The 19405-nt window shown below is 42.8% G+C and overlaps 1 protein-coding gene across 9 annotated transcripts in view; it reads left to right on the top strand.

The window, feature by feature from the left end:
• The window catches only part of GABRR1 (gamma-aminobutyric acid type A receptor subunit rho1), a 36739-nt gene that overhangs the window by 8824 nt on the left and 8510 nt on the right, over window positions 1-19405 (top strand). Inside the window, exons 2-9 of one of the 9 annotated variants that reach the window (XM_083497568.1) lie at window positions 6964-7017; window positions 9255-9361; window positions 13186-13253; window positions 14073-14296; window positions 15495-15577; window positions 16527-16667; window positions 17281-17433; window positions 19016-19212. In XM_083497568.1, the coding sequence (XP_083353694.1) occupies window positions 6964-7017; window positions 9255-9361; window positions 13186-13253; window positions 14073-14296; window positions 15495-15577; window positions 16527-16667; window positions 17281-17433; window positions 19016-19212 (1027 nt within the window). Of the gene's footprint in view, window positions 1-6963; window positions 7018-8332; window positions 8350-8409; window positions 8509-9254; window positions 9362-9610; window positions 9779-10044; window positions 10259-11349; window positions 11837-11927; window positions 12593-12629; window positions 13007-13185; window positions 13254-14072; window positions 14297-15494; window positions 15578-16526; window positions 16668-17280; window positions 17434-19015; window positions 19213-19405 lie in introns of those variants that run through there. The other 8 variants (XM_083497569.1, XM_083497573.1, XM_083497576.1 and 5 more) reach the window with 8 other exon arrangements.

Genomic DNA, 19405 nt, shown 5'->3' with positions numbered 1-19405 from the left:
CAAAATGGCTCCCATATCTCTCCCCCCCCAACCCTTATCAGATTTGCCCACTCCAGGAAAACCCCAAAACTGAAGAAAGAAAGAAAGAAAGAAAGAAAGAAAGAAAGAAAGAAAGAAAGAAAGAAATGTTACCAACTAGCAGTTTGCAATAGCAGAACTATCCTTTTACAATAGTAACCTTGCCCCATCTAGAAGTCCCCTCAGGTTCCCCATGTTGGAACATGCAATATGATGCCACTTGTTTCAATATTGCAATGGTCCTGTTTCATAAGCAATGTATTGAGCAACTGCTCAACATAGTGGTGTTCTGCCAAGTGCATGGGGGCAGACTGTTGCTTCATAATGGCTCTAGAGAACAAACCAAAGGCTGGGCACAGCAACTGACCCCTCAGTACTTGGTGGGATAGCTGTACATGCAAATACGGTACATTGTACAAATCTGGTTTGCCTTTTGCTTCTGGCATGTCAACCTTTTCCATGTCATCTGCAATAGCTCAAGATTAATGGATAGATCTGGCCTTACTTCTCCCAGACACCAGGTCTAATGCTCCCGCACATCTTACCAGATAGACCTGGCCTCGCAGCCATTGGGCACAAGTACTGCATCACTACAACTTAAGTTGATCCCTAGACTTGAGATGCTAAACTAGTATCCTATTTACTTCTATTCACTTTCTTTGGCTGCTTCCAGGCAACTTGTTCATTAAGCATTCATCTTGATTACTTTGCACAAAGTTTGCAGGGATGTTATACACACCAACATTCATTCTGGAATGAATTCATTCAGCATTCATTCTGATTAATTTGCAAAGACGCTATTATATGATGTCACATCAATGAATTGTTATCCTACAGTCTCCAGTGCACCCTCCTGTCACTTTCCTTACAAAAAGAGAGAGTCCAATTTCTTAACTGTGCAACCTGATTTTACTGTTATGTGAGGAGAAATCAAGAACAGTTAAGAAATGCTTCTTTCAGTACATCCCTTCTCTAGGCTCCACTAATCCTTGATGAGTTCACATGGTCAGTCTTTGTTTAAATAAGTCACAATCTACCCTCTTGTCAGATGAGCAAAATACAAGATGCAAACCCCATAATAACTAAAAAGCTAGCTCACAACATTATGTCATACTCTATGCCTGAACTGTGCATATAAACACAAGTAGCCCCTGCCCCCAATGTTCCTGTCTGCTCCCCCACCCCTGACCTTCCCATATTGAACAGGGGTCCTAACTACACAGAGACTTCAAAGCATGTTCACGTGAACACGCATGAAAAATACCCTTCATACCTTTACACGCAACATGCATGGGGGAAGCATGTTGGGGACAGGGCTAGTATGTGCACCCCCCCTGCCATGCCCCATACTTGTGTTTGCATTCCCCTTTCAGGCATAACAGAGCAAGGCTTACAATGTCTAAGAAACTCAGGGAGGGTTTTTATGCTACTGCTTTCTGCAGAGCACACTATTGTGCCTCCCGAAGAACGAGTATGAAAGCTATATTAGATAGGACATGGGAGTTTCATGGCTGGAACTCCTGACCACCTGTTTCTTTGGACACCCAGACTCTGATCCAGATTTCCTTTTCTGGGAATAATTTATATTAGTGGCTGAGTGGAAAACAGACACAAATTTAATTTGCTAGTCAGGATGAGTGAGGAGTGGGAATAGACTCGGATAAGAGATGGGAGCACTAACCCTCCAACACCACTCAGACATGGCGGGTGCAGAGCTATTATAATAGCAGGGATACTGGGATGTGCAGGGGAGGGGAGGGGAAGCCCGTGAAAGGTAGTTTTTAAGGCACCTGGCAGGCCAAAATCTGACTGCAGAATTGCATTCAGCTTGGTCACAGGTTCTACAGGCACCATTGGCAGGTGTTAAGCTGCTGCTAAGCCCCTCTTTGACACTTTTTCTAAAGCTAATTGGCCGCCCAACCTCCTGCACACTGGGGCTGGGGCAGGGGGAGGAATTCTAAACAGGATCATAGCTTCGTAGGAACTGGTTACAACTCCCCTCTCTGTGCACTACAACCCTGATGAAAACTAGGAACTTCTTCACTTTGTAACAAATTCCCTGGGTGGACTAACAATCCAATCCTATTTCCAGGGAACTCTTGTAGCTCTGTGAGGGTCTCCTATCAACTCTCAACACCCTTAACAAACTACACACCCCAGGATTCTTTGGGGGAAGCAGTGACTTCCATATTTAATGTGGCATGATACTGCTTTAAATGGATAGTGCAGGTGTCACATCGAGGCGCAGGATTTCTGTGTGCAATGACAATTTTATTTTAATTTGTTTATCTGGAGAAGTGTTAAGTATGTAAGCCTCCATCTCCAATCTGAAGTGAAACATCTTGCACACAGACTTCTGACCATTGAGGCATTGTCTTTGTGTTTTTGTTTTCTCCTTCAGTTTTGTTCCTGGGAATTGTCTGATTACATTTTATGATCTAAGAAATGTAGAATGATCAAAGAATTCAGTTTCTTTCTAGTGCAGAGAATAGCAGGGAGAGCTAAATGAAGGGAAAACGTATGAGGAAGCAGTTTAGAGTTACATTTTAACATGACTGCACTGGTCCCTTCCCCTCACATTGTAAACAACCACGTAGTAAAATTTTTAATTCCTCTACAAATGTAAGAACAGAGTATTTAGATACTATGACAGCTCACTAGGTGCATAGCTTTGCTTGTCTGCTCTGAGTTGCTACATTTGCACTCAGTTGCTACATTTGCACTCAGGGTTTTGTTCCAGGGGATCTGTTGTTTGACCATTTATCATGATTTGTTCCCACAACTTTTCAGAGAGATTAGATGTTGCCTGTGTATTGAGCATTCATTCCGATTTGTTTGCATGAAGCAACTGTTCTACCACACTTTCCAGCACATTTTCCTGTCACTTTCCTTATTGCAAAAAATATCTGCTGAGGGGCAGGTTGTTGCACAAGAGTGCAACCTAAGTTTGCCGATCTGTGATTGAATCCCACCCAATTATGGTATCAATATGGACAATCCAGGATCAGTTCCAGGTTTGGGAACTCTTAGGAAAGTGCTTTCTATGAAACCCCTCCTACATGGGTCCCCCACCTCCTCCAGCCACAAGCTGACCTGCTGGTGGCAATGGCAGTCAACTGTGAGTCAAGGTTTTAAATGTCCCACAATGCCCAAAAGCAACCAATGTAGCATTTGCTCCTGGGCATTGTGGGGAATTTAAAAGACAGCTTGTTGTTGCATGCTGTCCAGGACATTTTTTGCTGCCAGTGGGCTGTCCAAGTGGGTACCCTGTCCAAGGGTATCAGGAGTCAAGAGGCAATGCTTGTTTTGGTTTATCTTACTGCTGCATTTGGAAGGTTTTCAGTTCCCCTGCAGCTTAGTTCACTTGCTTGAGTCATCTATATTTGTTCTACTGACCTCCCTTCACCTCCAAGGCATCGGTTGGCACATTACACTTTGAACCTTTTTGCTTTCTTTTTATGGTACACTATTAATCTGGATTAGATGGGTTGAACAGTTACAAATGTTTGGCAATGAAGAGCCTGGTTCAGTAAAGGAATCGGCATTGAATGATGCTTGGCTTTCAGAGCCTTACAATCCTATAGGCCAGTGGCGGCCAAACTTGGCCCTCTAGCTGTTTTGGGACTACAATTCCCATCAACCTTGACCACTGGTCCTGTTAGCTAGGGATGATGGGAGTTGTAGTTCAAAAACAGCTGAAGGACCAAATTTGGCCACCACTGCTATAGGCTCTACAGCGTAGAGAGATGTGTGCAGACATAGTTTGTGTGTATGTGTGAATTTTTTATTAAGAGATTTCTATATCACCCTCCACCAAAAATAGTCATGGGATGGTTTACAAAAATGAGATGATATAAAAACATGTCACAGAACTTAAAGCAGAAATAGTAAAACAATTCTCATAAGTTGCAGAAATAGCATGTTGTAAGCATGTTTCAGTATGTGTTTCTTGATGAGGGATAATAATGCTTCGTTAGTTTCCATAACAAAGTGACTTTAACATTTTAAAAATCTTGTTTTGTGGTTATTATAACATTCTGCACAGTTAATTCGGGGGGGGGGATGGATGTTAAAAGTTCATGTCCCAACACCTGTCTGCTTTCTGAGTCCATTTTGCTAGCCAAATTTCACGCATTAGCTCATCAAATTCCCTAAGAAAAGAATATAGACTAGCCTTCTCCTACATTTTCCAATGCTTTTAGTTGCTTTCTGTTATTACCAAAAGCTATTTTGATAATGAATTTCCTTTGTTAGTGTGTATGTGTGCTTACATAAGACAATGCAAAGTGCACCTGAATTGACAGAGACAAGAGGAGAGATTATCAAATGAGTCTGCTAACATGATGCATCATTTTTCATTCATTAAGCCTGGATTTTACATGTTTAAAAGCTTACTTTGCTTGCTTTGCCCCTCACAAGTGTGCTAATTTAGAAGATCCTCTTTTAGTAGGGGCCCAACCTGACAGTGGCGTAGCGTGGGGGGTGCAGGGGGGGGCGGGCCGCACCGGGCGCAACATCTGGGGGTTAGGGTTAGGGGGCGCAAATCCACGGGTTAGGGGGCGCAAATTACTTGCCTTGCCCCGGGTGCTGACAACCCACGCTACGCCACTGCAACCTGAAAGAAGTCGGCAACTGTCAGAGTACATCAAGTGACCTGAAGTCTCTCTCTGGGTCATATATTTCCCCAGAATGCACTGTGCATCTTTGACTCCAGGGAGTCCCTTGAATTCACTAGATTTTGATGGCAGCACCTGGCTCGACAGAGCCTACCTCAGCCACTGTGGCACAAATAGGTTGGTTTAGTGTTGTCAGGGTAATGTATTCTGAGCCTGGATGGGATGTTGCACCACTCTGAATACGCCACTTTCAACAACTCCGAGTGTGTAGACACACACAGCCATAAAGTGCATTCATTGTCTTCTGCAGACACATTTTTTTGGTCAGTGCACCCACACCGTCATCTTCATATTGTTGGTACATTGTTCTTTGGGTGTTTTGAAAGTGCCTTTCAGTAGAACAGTTAAAAGCTGTATTGCATTTTGTGACACATTCTGAAATGCATTTGCTTGTGTGGAAACAGAGAACACCTCCTATTGGGCAGGGTCTTATGACATTGTTAGTCCGCACCTGAACCATGGAGATTAACCTGAGAAAAACCTGAGCCACTTGGTGTTCTAGTCTACCTGGAAGATGAAGAAGAAGAAGAAGAGTTTGGATTTGATATCCCGCCTTTCACTCCCCTTCAGGAGTCTCAAAGCGGCTAACATTCTCCTTTCCCTTCCTCCCCCACAACAAACACTCTGTGAGGTGAGTGGGGCTGAGAGACTTCAAAGAAGTGTGACTGGCCCAAGGTCACCCAGCAGCTGCATGTGGAGGAGCGGAGACACGAACCCGGTTTCCCAGATTACGTGACTACCGCTCTTAACCACTACACCACACTGGCTCAAATTGTTTTAAAATGTGGCTTAAAATGTCTGAACAATTATTTTGTGCACTGCTGTTGTTGTTGCTACTAAAGTGTTAATATCAGTTCACTCACAATGTTATTGTCTCATGTTCTGCAGAGCTCAAATTATGGGGAGAAAGGCAGGGGGCTCTTAATAAGACCCTTTATTTAAGACCCTTATTAAAATCCATCCATTTTAGCCAGAAAAAAAATGCTCCTGTAGCCTTCTAAAAAGAGTGACTGGGGTGGAGGGAATTAGAAAACGATAGCTTCACCTGTTCTCCTTTCCCCGCAGGATTGAGTAAAGGCTATGAGAACTTGACTCTATACAGCAGATGTTTATCCTTTGTCCCATGAGCATTACCCAGGGGTTCTGTGTAATTTTACAACCTCCTGCCTCTACTTCACTCTCCCGCTTCTGCAGACCAATCATCTAAGTTTCACACTGCAAATTAAAAACTTTTTTTGGAGTGAGATTCCCCCTCAAAAAAGATTAAATAGAACATACCCCAATGTTAGTAGCTTATGCTGGAGGTGTCAGTTTAATCAAATTTTCCATATTCTCTGGTCATCTTCATAGAGCAGATCATATTGGCACCAAATATTAATGGAAATAAGTGAAACTGTGGAATATGAACTGCATCAAGATCTCTAATATAGTAATATTGTTTGGATACATCAAGGAAGTTGCATTACAGGAAGATGAATAAATTATCCTTCACCTTCTTATGTCACCCTGGCTTTAAAGCACATGATTTTCCCCCATCTCACAGGAGTACAATCCCCAGAATCCTTAACAAATTGCAGTTTCTATGTTTCTTTGGGCGAAGTTATGTGCTGTGGGATGTGCATTAAATGTAAGGTGTGGATAATGCCTATATGTCAAGCATGTGGAGTGGGGCAAGAATAAGATCCTCCAGAAAAAGAAAATTGGCTAACCAAGTTCTGAGATATGGTTCAAGTGCTCAAACTTACAAATATAATAAGGATTAGGGAAGGCCGACAGCAAGATGATTCATTGAAATGTGAGGCTTGTTTATATCATACTGTATTGGAATGTAAGGATGCAGGAGGAAACAAATGCATATAGTTTATTGAAGCAGACATAGATTTAAATATATTTGAAGTCTAGTTGCACATTAAATATGGCTGGTTAAAGTAATCTCATTTTAGAACTATGATTATTTTATAAATTAAAATAAAACATTGGGTTGTCTTATATTGAAAAATGTTGAATGTCTTTGTACAGTATGTATCCAATATTTATATAACATTTCCGTATTTGTAGACAAATTAATTTAATAATGGATTTTTGTCTTTAGTGCTTATGATAATAAAATTTATATTCATAAAAAGGAAAAAAGGAAAAGTTAATCTCAAGTGTCAATATAGTGTGTCAAGGATGAAATATGTGATTTGCACTAAGAAGATATCAATGTAACTTTCTAGAAGATTGTGAACATACGCAACCTATCATTTATTTTTTTTTTTGTTCATAGTCGGCCTCAAAGACAGAGAAGAGAAACACATGGAGAATCACACAAGCAAGGCAGGTATGCTACTAAAAACGGAACAGGCCAATGTCCTTTCCTATGCCTTCTCTCCTTTGTAACCACCCCTACCCTCAGCAGAAGTCAGTACTGATAAAGTTTTCAGATCACACCCATGCCAGTGTAACTAGAAGAGTAACACAGCAGAGCTTCAAGATCTTGGTTCTTTTCTATTGTCAGCTATTTCAGACTTGACAGTGAGGAAAACTCTTTGCCACAGAGTTACAGATAGGTAGCCGTGTTGGTCTGCCATAGTCAAAATAAAAAAATTCCTTCCAGTAGCACCTTAAAGACCAACTAAGTTAGTTCTTGGTATGAGCTTTCGTGTGCATGCACACTTCTTCAGATACCACACAGTCTTTGCCACACAGTTCAACGTGAAGTGTTTTAGAGCCTCAAGTCACAAGACAATTATTCACACTATATACATGAAGTTAGAAGATGCTGGTGCATCATAAACTATGCACTACTAATAACTAAGTATAATAACCTGGGCTTAGGAGGTTGTAGTAAACATGGCACAAGAGACTCAAAAAGGGGAGAGATTCACACAAAGCTGCTGGATGCTGCTAGCTTTACATCAGCCAACACACATACACACAGGGGAGGCAGGGAGAGAGAGACTTCTCCTTTGGGCAGGAAGTCATGCCAGAAGCCTGTCACTTTGAGCTGTTTTCAGGAGGCATGATTGTTGTCTGGGACCAATAGCAGGTGGTAGAGCACCTGCTTTGCACGCACGAAGTTCCTAGCATCTTCAGAAAGGGCTGGCATGGAGCCCTGTCTGAAACTGGAGAGCTGCTGCCAGTTAGAAGATATTAAGTTAGGTGGACCAGTGATCTGATTCAGTACAAAGCAGCTTCCTATACAAAATTAAATCCAGGGGTATGAAAGGCAACGGAAGATGCTACCTCTCCCTCCCATTCTGCTGGGTGATACTGGTAATGGTGAAAACAAGCAGCCGGCTAGCAGAGCTCTTGGTCTCAAGTCTATTTGCAATGGTTACAGTGGAGCAAAAGTATTTAGGCTCGAGTACCACTACCAAGTCACTGTCAACATATCAAGTAACCAGCGTGTTGCAAACTTGAAATCGAAGCTGTGGGCCTGAGCAGCAAATTACCTCAGCCCTGCTTTCGAGATAAACCAGGCACACATCCAGCTCAGACCGCCTAGACTGTGCAACCAAATTTGCTTCCCAAGCAGAACTAGCACAACTTTATACTCATCCAGCTAAATGCAGCCTGCACATCAGCCCTGTATGAGGCCTGTCGCATGCATGGCAGCTTCCCGATTTGACAAGCCCAGACAGACAGGAAGAACTGCTTTGCCGCATCTCCAGTGAGCTTCCCTACAATGCTGATGGGCTACATTTGGCTTCTGGGGTGTGTGTGTGGAGGTGGGCCTAAGCTGAGGTGACTGTTCTGAAGTAACTGCTTCTGTGTTTTCGCCCTCCCCTCTTTAAGGCTCTCTTTGCTTTTCCTAAGATACCTGGAGCAGGTATGGAAGAAGCCTTTTCTCTGCAAACGTGCGTCCGGCCTGGCTGGGTTCCCAACTTGCCACATTTGCACTTGGGCTGCAGCCAGTTGGCTTTTCAGCATTGTTTCTTTAATGCCTGTCACAAAACTATCTTAGACTTGCTTACAATTCACTTCTCAGTGCTTCCTGGCCCTGCCCCTATTCCTGTTTACTTAGCAATTACGGTAAAGATACATTAGATAGCGTGCTACACGCTGCACAATGTTGTGTTTGTTCAATAGGGACTGAAGAAACTGAAACGTGCTTTAGCACTCCTATCACACTAGCTGTCTAAAAATACACCAGATCATATGGGGTTGTTTTTCAAAGGTTTTGCATAGCTCCCCTACTAGTCCGTGGTTGTTGGTGGGTCCAGTTACTTTAGCAGAGCTGGAGGAGATGAAGTCAGTGACATGTCAAATGTCATTTCATCTCCTCAGTCTATAATCTTATATGCTCTTTTCTGAGAGGAGGTTCCACTGAACACCACAGAACTTACTTCTGAGAAAACAGGCATAGGATTGAACGGCCAATGAACTCGGCGAGGTTATCCACCACTCTAGGAAATATTGGGGCTGGACTATTTTTTAGGCATTTAACCAATACAATTACTTGATTTGTGTCTCCACACACCAGATTAGTGTTCTGTGAGCCCCCTGGAGAACCCACATTAAGGAATAGTGCAGTAGTACAGTTGTGTAATTGTGCTTTTCTCTTTTTCCACATAGTCCAATATTGAAACGAAGTCCTGATATCACCAAATCACCACTTACAAAGTCAGAGCAACTTCTGAGAATAGATGACCATGACTTCAGCATGCGGCCAGGTTTTGGAGGTATGACATGTAAACTTCTGTTGATAATCTCTTTTCCTCTCTGTGTTTTCTTAAAAACACATCTTAGTGATTTTCTTAAATAAAAGAAGTCTATAGGAATAGTCAATATCTACAGGTAAAGGTATTCCCTTGCTTTAACCCTGAGGTTTAGCTTTCATGCACTCCCCTCAGGAGTGGCTCGTCCTACTTTGCCGCCTGAGGCAAAACAGGAAGGTGTCATTCCGCATCACCAAAGCCTCCCTTACCTGGGTCATGTGGCAACAGCAGTGATGGCGGGTTCTGGCAAGATCACATGGAGTGCACAGGATCTTGTGAGATCTCCCTGGAAGCCAGTGCCCCTGCCTCTTCTCTGCCAGCGGTGGAGAAAGCAGGATGGGCATTCTGCCACCTGAGGTGCTGCCTCAGCCAACCTCATGAGTAGGTCGGCCCTGACTACCCTCACAGAATCACTGTGCATTTAGTTAACGCCAGGGCAGGCGGAAATATACGGTAATAAGTGCAGCTTCCTCTATTGCTGCATCCTGATGCTGAGAAGAGCTGTGTACATTGAATTCCTGCCTGCCATTAAGCTGTTAAAGCCGGGGTGGAGAACCTGTGGCTGTCCATATGTTGTCAGGTTACAGTTCCCATCACTCCCTGCTTCATTGACCATACTAGTTGGGGATGACGGGAATTGGAGTCCAATAGCACCTGGAGTACCACAGGCTCCTCCCCCTTGTGTTAAGGATGAAACCAGGTGGTCGCAGAGGCTGGGGGGGGGGGGAATGTGACAAGCAGCTGATGTGGCTTGTTTGCTTGAGTGAAGTGGTTATATTTTGATAAAACTCAAGTAATATATTTTTTTAGGAGAGTGAATCAGTGCCCTCCCCCGCTAACCCCAGATGTGGGAGGAAAAGGGTATTTTGAGGGCAATAGGGAAGAGTATTTTCTGTGGCACTTTTTCTTATTTCCGTATTGAAGGGCTCAGCTCTGGTTTTTAAAACGGGTTCAGATGCCTGACTGAAATTAAGACACAAATATGTCTGTGACCTTATTTAGCTCAGTAAACGCTCCTGTTGTGCTAAAGTGCCTTCAGTTTGGCTCTATCATATTCCTCATATAAGAACATAAGAACTGCCCTTTGCTTGAGGGTTATTACGGATGGTGGTTTAAATGTGACGTTTGTTTGGCTTTGCTTGCTAGTTCGTCTCTCTTAACTGATGGGCAGCTGCCTTTTTGAAAAGCTTAGGAACAATGAGCTTTTGTTTGTTTCTGCAGCGTATCTCTTGCAAGCTTATTGGCCTATCTGAATTGCCAGAGAATATTTTTTTAAGTACAATGTTATGTGCAGATAAGTACAGTTCCCTCATAAACTTAAATTATAAATGGAAGCCTTAGAACCCCTCCAGACTGGAATTTTATTGTGGATTTATTCTGTGGCACATGTTGGATTAAATCCACTTTCTTTGTGCTTTCTTTCCCCAATGCTATTATATTATCGCTGTCTGAAAGAGCCACAGTGCAGCAGAAACAGGACAACCCTCTACCCCACAATAACATTTGTTACACGAACACCAGGAAGCTGCAGGATAAGCATTTATTTGAAATGAAGACCAGAAACGTGACTGGCAAAATACACTTTGACTGGAGGAGTGTTTGAGGAATAGAGCAGAGTATATTGAGTATACAAAAACAGAATCCTGAGAATACAAAAAATTAGGCATGCCTGTTCTAAAAATGGACATGCCTTTGATTAAAAATAAATTTCATGGCATTAAGCTGAATCTTACTGCCTGGCTGGGTCATATTTCTCTGCAGATGGCAGTGAAATCCCAAGGCTTTATTTCACAGCGACTGTGTGTGTACGTGCACATTCGTTTATTTTAGAGGTGAGGAACCTCAGGCCTTGGGGCCAAGTGCAGCCCTGTAAGCCTTACCTATCTGGCCTTTGGGAGTTGCCTGAGGCCCCACTCCCTCCTCAGGCCCCACCTCTCACCAGCCCGGTTTTTGCCTGGCTGGAATGTGCCTTTGAAGACTGATAATGCCTCTTAGCTGCCCGGATGGAGAACTCAGAGGGACATGTGGGTGTTTGCAGAAACTAGCCTACTGTAGAAGAGTAAAATTTACATTTCTTGCTCCACCCACTTTTGTCTCCAGCCCTGTCTGCTCACCACCACCATGTGGCCCCTTGAATGCTGCCTAGAAGGGAATAAAACCATCAAATTGAAAATGGTTCCCCAGTCCTAATATATATAATATGTCATCAACTAATGCACCATTTTGCTGACCTAGCATTTTCACTACAGAAAGAATATTTTAGATTGCTCCAGGTTAATGTTTTACTTCCAGCATTGTGGTTGCGTGCTATACAAAATCCAAGCTTTTAGGACAGAGGATTAGGAAAACATGCTTTCTTATGCCCCACCAGATTAAAGAATGTTGTAATTTATCTACCCTTTCCTGGCTGACAGATGGTCATTCAAATCCAAACTACCGGTACTATTTTACCCCTTGATGAGGGAAGCTTATTGTTACTACATGCGCAATATGCACAATACAAGTTCAATTAGTTGTAAAAGGTTGAGGGTTTTTTGTTGTTGTTTTTTTTGTCCAGCACTGTTCATGGACCTTTATGCTTTTAGCAAATCTCATGTTCTGTAATTGCATTATTAACTTGTGTAGAATTTGTGTATGCATTTTACTAAGTTAATCTTTGCTGAAATAGAAATTATAATATTTATCTCCTAAGTATAAAAAGTGGAAAGTGGTACACCTATTTGGCTGAGTTCAAACAAGTGTGTCTGCAACATCATGACTGTACAAAGTGTCAAATGTCTCAAACCATGTTTTCGTATTCTCCTTGCTTCTCCTTGAACATGGAACTTATTGATGGAGGCAGACAGGTGGTTATAGCACTTGGGGAAGGACTGTAGCTCAATGGTAGAGCATCTGCTTAGGATGCAGAAGGTTCCATGTGCAATCTCCGCCATCTCCAGGTAGAGCTGGGAGATATTTTTTTGTCTAACATCCTGGAGAGCCATAGCTATGTAGACAATACTAAGCTAGATGGACCATCGGTCTGACTTGGTATAAGGCAGCTTCCTATGTTCCTAATTGAGAGCTAAGTAATGAACCTGCATGTGTGAATCGGCCATAAGTGTTTTGCGTATATATCAATATCATTTTCATTTTTGATGTCCTGGCTTTTTAGATATTGGTTTGCCCAAAGGGACCCCCCGTGCTTCTTACTTTGTGAGTAGGGGTGGCACATTCAATCTTCATCCTCTCTTGCTGGAGGAGTAAATGATAAGCCTCCTGTGTGTTGCTTTCACTGCGAGCATCAGGATCTCTGTAATTAGTTAAGGGAAAACACAATGCATGGTTTACCTGCTCCATATTAAACCAGCCTTTGCCAACCTGGTACTCTTCCGATGTTTTTGACTATGTATCCCATCAGCACCAGCCAGCATTGCAGTGTAGTCTAAAACATCTGAAGTCCTCTGGTCTGTGAAGGCCTCTAGTTTGCCTGGGAACCAGCCCAGAGGTGCAAATGGCCTGTGATCTCACCTGGCAACTGTGTGCTTCTCTTTAATGTTAATGTTTCGTTGTTAGAAGGTTCAGCTCACCCCTAAGTTAATTCTTGGCAGCTAATGACAAATAACCCAGGTATGATTTGGAGTCCTTTGCTGTGCGGTAACTGCCTGTGTCCTTAGACATGGCAGCCAGCAAACCATTTTGCATGCTTCCCTTCTTTGTGAGAGCCCTACTGCAAAATACTTCTTCATATGTTCTCTTTTAAAAACATATAAACAATTCTGATGCGTTGCATGCTGTGTTTTTTATAGGCCCTGCCATTCCTGTCGGAGTAGATGTACAAGTTGAAAGCCTGGACAGTATTTCAGAGGTTGACATGGTAAGTGTCATGCCCATGTTTGGATGGTTGTTCTTTCTGAACAAGAGGTTTTATGGAATGGGCTGCTCTGAAAAACAGACATCATGTTAGGAGTAGGAAAAGAGATTACTGAGTGGAAAACACGTAGGCTGCATTCACACCACACACTTTAACCACATTGTTTCCTCCAAAGAATCCTGGTAACTGACCTACAATTCCCAGCACACTTAACGAACTATAGTTCCCATGATTCTTGGGCGAGGGAGCACCATGTCTATTAGATTGGTTTAAGAATGTTTTAAATGTATGGTTTGGGTGTGGCCTAAGACATGGATTTGTCATTAGTTTCAAATCCAGTCCAATATTCTAATGGCAAAATGCTGTATTTATTACAGCACATCTTTAACTATGGAACGGGGGCAGCCGAACACTTGTAGGATGTCTTTGCCATTCTACCTGAATCTTACAATTGCAGTGTAAAACTTATTTCCTTTATTACATTGGTCTAAGAAATATTTATGGATTAAAAAATAGTAATGTGAATTAATCCTGCCAACCTAGCAGTTTGAAAGCACATCAAAGTGCAAGTAGATAAATAGGTACCACTTCGGTGGGAAGGTAAATGGCGTTTCCGTGCACTGCCCTGGTTTGCCAGAAGCAGCTTTGTCATGCTGGCCACATGCCCCGGAAGCTATACGCCGGCTCCCTCGGACAGTAAAGCGAGATGAGCGCCGCAACCCCAGAGTCATCCACGACTGGACCTAACTGTCAGGTGTCCTTTTCGTTTACCTTTTTAATGTGAATTAATTTTTCCCTGTCTCAATTTCTGGCTTATGCTAGGACTTCACCATGACACTTTACCTTAGACACTACTGGAAAGATGAAAGGCTATCGTTTCCAAGTACCAACAACCAAAGCATGACCTTTGATGGCAGACTAGTGAAAAAGATCTGGGTGCCGGATATGTTCTTTGTGCATTCCAAACGATCCTTTATCCACGACACCACCACAGATAACGTCATGCTCCGGGTCCAGCCAGATGGGAAGGTGCTTTACAGCTTGAGGTAAGGAGAAATCCACAAAAATGCTTGGTTGAGCTTCTGGAAGCATGCCGACCTCATCTCTTGTATGGCTGTGTGCATGAATTCTCAGTGGGTGTAACCCAGATCAAGACGTATCACAAGTTTGTGCCACTAACATTATCCAAGTTCAGAATAACAGATGACTTAGTCTATATGGAGAGTCATCTGGTGGACGGAGCCATTGTCAGCTTCAGATTTGGAGGGGCCCTTGAGAACGATGCTCTCAGTGGACCCTCTCCTTTGCCATAGCCATCACTGCTCATTCCCTTGGGTCTCTCTGTGGGCCCACTCTTCACACTGCCCAGAATGAGGTGCTGCTGTTCCTTCTCTTTTGCATTTGTCACTGTTTGCAGACTTAGCAATAGCAACAGCAAGGAGAAGCTGGGCAAGGGTGCTCCAGAGCTCAGCAGTGGACCTTATGCTGGAATGTCAGGGGTTAGATTCACTAGAGATAAGTAAGCATAATATTTGTTATCAGTCAATTTCACAACTTGTAACAAAAGTCAAGAATGGCAAAGGTCTCCTGACAGTGTTGTCCTGCTTTGGGGATTCACGTGTGCCAAGTTTGGTTTGTATAAGACAACCCTTTTTTGCTCCTAAGTCAGCATGGTACCTCCCACCACAAATCTGGTTCACTTCTTTTCAGCGCAAGCCAGAGCTGTTAATTCAGAAGTAAGACCCCCATGAGTGATTTCTTCCCTAATCAGTGCAGTCAACACAGCCTACCCTGTGCATGTTGAATGAGACGTACTTCCATTGGATCATTGGGACATCTAGGCAGAAGCACCAGCTTCTCCAGATGATTGAGGGGGCCCGACGCAACGTCTTGATGTCACACACATCGTACAATGTCCTGACGTCGTGCATAGGGCCCTTTGAATATTGAGGGGCCCCCACCCTCTTAAAAAAAAGATAGGGGTCCCCATAGTGCCTTGGTCCCAAGGAGCCGGCGCCCCTGCTCCTAGGTATGTGTGCAGAGGACTACAGCCTTAGGGAGTGAGCCTAGTTGAATGCAAAGGAATTACTTCTCCATATATAAAGAATTGTACTGCCTTGAAACATGTGAAAGTGTTACAAACTAGGCATGCATCCAACGTGCATTATTCCTGCTTTGTGTTTTCTTTTTAAAATATGTCGCTTTTTAAGGAAGACATTTTAAATATGCTTATTCTGTTTCTAGGGTTACTGTAACAGCTATGTGTAACATGGATTTTAGTCGCTTTCCCCTTGACACGCAAACGTGTTCACTGGAAATTGAAAGCTGTAAGTAAACGGGATCTCTGAAGAAGGCCCAATGCTGATGCCTCACATTTTGTTTCAAAATAGGGGTTGTGTGCTTTTATTCTGGAAGGGTGTTCCTGTGCTTTCCATAGCTGTGTGCTGGAGAAATTATGCCACCTCAGCATGAGTGCTGTGCGCACATAATTGGTACTGCTGCCCTAAGAAGAGTGAGCACAGCTCACAATGAATTGTCCCACAATTCTTGTTTTCTTTTTTTCTCACAAAGATATAGGAACAAACACCCTGCTTCTTCTCTGTGGCTACTTTAATTTCAGTTAAAGCCCTCTTGCAAAAGGCGACCGAGTACAAACTCCCTCCTCTACTGCCCCTGCAAGTCATGGCCCTTGCAGGTCTGTGACTAGATTGGATGACGAGGAGCCTAAAATAATAATTATGTGGTTTTTTAAAAAAATAAATGTTGCGGAATAGCCTACAGCTTATACTCCAGCAAACAATCTACAGACAGTACAGTGCCCCTTGTTTTCTTATCTCTTGTTGTGGCTAATTACTGGGATCATAAAGCATTGTGCAAAAAAAAGGAGTAAGTAAAATTATTAATGTAAAAATTTATAAATTAACAGCTGCCCACCTTTTGCTTCCACTTGATTAAAAAAGAAATGGATGATATTTTCAGAGGTGAAACTGGGAATTGCGAAGAAGCAGAGGCAATACATGTCCTCCACCCCCCAACATTGATGTTGAAGACTCTGCTCTCAGGTCCTTTCCTTATTCTCATATATGTCAACAGCAGCTATTCACTTAAATGAGAGAAAAGTAAATAAGAGCTCATATTAAATAGAAAATAAAATCCTGTCACTGGACTATATGGTGTATATCTGTTGACAGTAAGATAGCATTCGGTACGCGACTTAGGCCACAGTGCCAACTGGCTTCATTACAATAAATGAGTTAATATTTCCTCCCTTTCTAGATGCTTACACTGAAGATGATCTCATGCTGTACTGGAAGAATGGCAACGACTCCCTGAAAACAGATGAGAGGATATCGCTATCCCAGTTCCTCATACAAGAGTTTCACACTACCACCAAACTTGCCTTTTATAGCAGCACAGGCGAGTGAATTTTGACAATAAAGGCTGGACAAGGCTCAATTATTGTCGATTTTTATGGAAATAGGTTTGATCTCTACTTGGAGAAACTGTCTTTGGACTTGCCAGAGAGGCTGCTGTGGCATCATGTCACACTTTGTCTTCAAAGGGCTTCAAAGGGCTCAGCAGCCGATGCCAGATTGTGCTCCTGAACCCCAAATTTGGGTTTGTGCACAATGCTGTAACCCAGTATGTTTGGTACTGGGTTCATTCAGAGAGCTTATTATTAACAGGGTGATAATCTCATCCTGTAGCAACTGCGTTTTGAAAAGGCTATTTAGAAAGGAGTTGCTATGCAGTAAAAACTTCAAAGTTCTATGACCACCACCATGCAAACAACATGGTAGTCATCTTTGGGGACTGCTGTTTTGAAGTCTCTATTATTCAGGAGTACATCTAAGGTGTGCAAAACGTTTGGATAGTTGTAGTTATATGAGGTCAGCACCCTTCATAAACTACAGTTCCCAGGATTTTTTGGGAGAATGCAATGACTGTTAAAGTGGTACAGGATCACTTTAAATGTTTGGTGTGGATGTGGGCTTTTGTGATTGACTTCTACCTTCTTTGTCTCCTGTAGGCTGGTACAACCGCCTCTACATCAACTTCACTTTACGCCGGCATATCTTCTTCTTCTTACTCCAGACCTATTTCCCTGCCACTCTGATGGTCATGCTGTCCTGGGTGTCCTTTTGGATAGACCGCAGAGCTGTGCCTGCAAGAGTTCCCTTAGGTAAACAAACCAAACCTTGCTGTGTCTGACCTGCTCTTTTTATAGCATTGCCAATCCAGGAGGGTCTGTCTGAACAGCAGGTGACGTTGCAATGTCTGAGACTTTTTCTCACTCCCTTCTCCTATTTGTTGGGGGAGTATTAGCTGGCCATTGGGGGGGGGGGGGTCTGTGGCAGGTGGAGGCCTGGATGCATCCACATTCAGGGATGGCACTGTAGAAATAGGCTAAGCGTTGCTTATTTATTAGTCACTTTTCTGAGCTAAATACTCAGAAAGCAACATAAAATAGAGAAATAATATTAGTAATACATTTTGCAGAGTATGAAGCATCAAGTAGGAAATTATATTTTAACATTTCAGTGGTTCCATCAGTAGGCATAGCTGTGATTATCTTCTCTGGATTATTATTTATTAAATTTGTATTTGGATCTCCTAGTTCTCTCTTCCCTTCCCAATTCATTGCTTCTGATGTTACAGTTGTACTCTTCTCTAGCCTATGCAGAGTCCAATGAATTCATGCCTGTTAGGAAATAGGCAGGGGTTTATGGTGTAGTATCTTGAGAGAGTTTGAGTAGTGTATATTTGCAGCACTGCATGTGACATCATAGACTTCAAAGGAGACGGTATCAGCTCCTGAACCTTTTGCTCTTTCTCTCACAAGTCTTTAGTCAACGGCATAGGGCCAGTGCAAAGCAGGATTCTGTCAAAGCCCAAGCAGGGAAATCTTTTTTTGCTGATGTAAATGATGAGAGAAAAGTCTTCACTCACAGGGATAGGATATAAAGTGGTCACTGCGCTCACACTTTCAGCAGTGATTAAACTGCATATGCAAACCTATTTGGTTCTGACCAATATTAATTGATTGGTAACGAATACAGGGTTGTGGCCCCTTGCTAAGGGGTAATTATGCACTACTGTGACTTCAGATTGTCACATTTTGTGGTCATCTGCCTATTTACCTTCTTGTTGTGCATCATTGCTATTTCGATCCGTAACTTAAATATGTAGGAATGTCCTGTCCTTTAGATAATTATTTATACTTTTCAAATGGAATGTGGAAGTGGCACAGAACGTAATCATAGCTTAGATTTAAAATGTGTGAAACAAACTGGAAACAGTCAGATTTATCCATCCTTCCTTGAGAGACTGAATAGTTTACAGCACAATCTGCAGAGAACTGAGTCTAAGTTGAATGAGGCCTCTAGGTAATTGTGCTTTGGATTCCTGGTTTGCACTGCAATCCAACCCAGAAGTAAACCTCAGTGTTTTCAGTACAGCTTACTCCCTAGTGAATATGTTTAGGACTGCAGCCTTGGTCTAAATCTGTGTCCAAGGGCTATAACACCAGCCCACAGGTCATCCATGCATCAGCTCATGCAATCCAGCACACAATTTGCACCAGGCCACAACCAGAGAAAGGTGACACAATGGAAGATGATAGCACACTATTCAAAGAAGGTAGAGCAGCCCACCTCAAGCTAGCATTTCATTTCTTAATGAAACACTTGGCCCTCTGTTTAGGGTAAACAAAGCCAACTTGTCACCAAAATGACATCTCCAAACGGATTATTGTATGTCTCCAGGGATCACGACGGTGCTGACCATGTCTACCATCATCACGGGCGTCAATGCCTCCATGCCTCGGGTTTCCTACATCAAAGCTGTGGACATTTACCTCTGGGTCAGTTTTGTATTCGTCTTTCTTTCGGTGTTAGAGTACGCAGCAGTAAACTACTTGACCACAGTGCAAGAGCGAAAGGAACGGAAGCTGCGAGACAAGGTAAATGTAACGTCATTTGGTGCCGTGCAGATAAAATGGTTGTGTACGGTGCTTTTTTCCCTAGAAAAATAGGTGCTGGTACTCACCATGAAGTTATCACAGTAAGTGCCACACTTTTTAACAACAAAAAAGAGGTGTCTGTACTGTGTACCCTTGAGTACCCCCTGCTAGATCAAGTTAATAGCCAGCATCC

Source organism: Podarcis liolepis (assembly GCF_965112155.1).
Source record: "Podarcis liolepis genome assembly, chromosome: 3".
Lineage (NCBI taxonomy): Eukaryota > Metazoa > Chordata > Lepidosauria > Squamata > Lacertidae > Podarcis > Podarcis liolepis.
The sequence above is the reverse complement of the archived record's forward strand: the minus strand, read 5'-3'. Positions and strand labels throughout refer to the sequence as shown.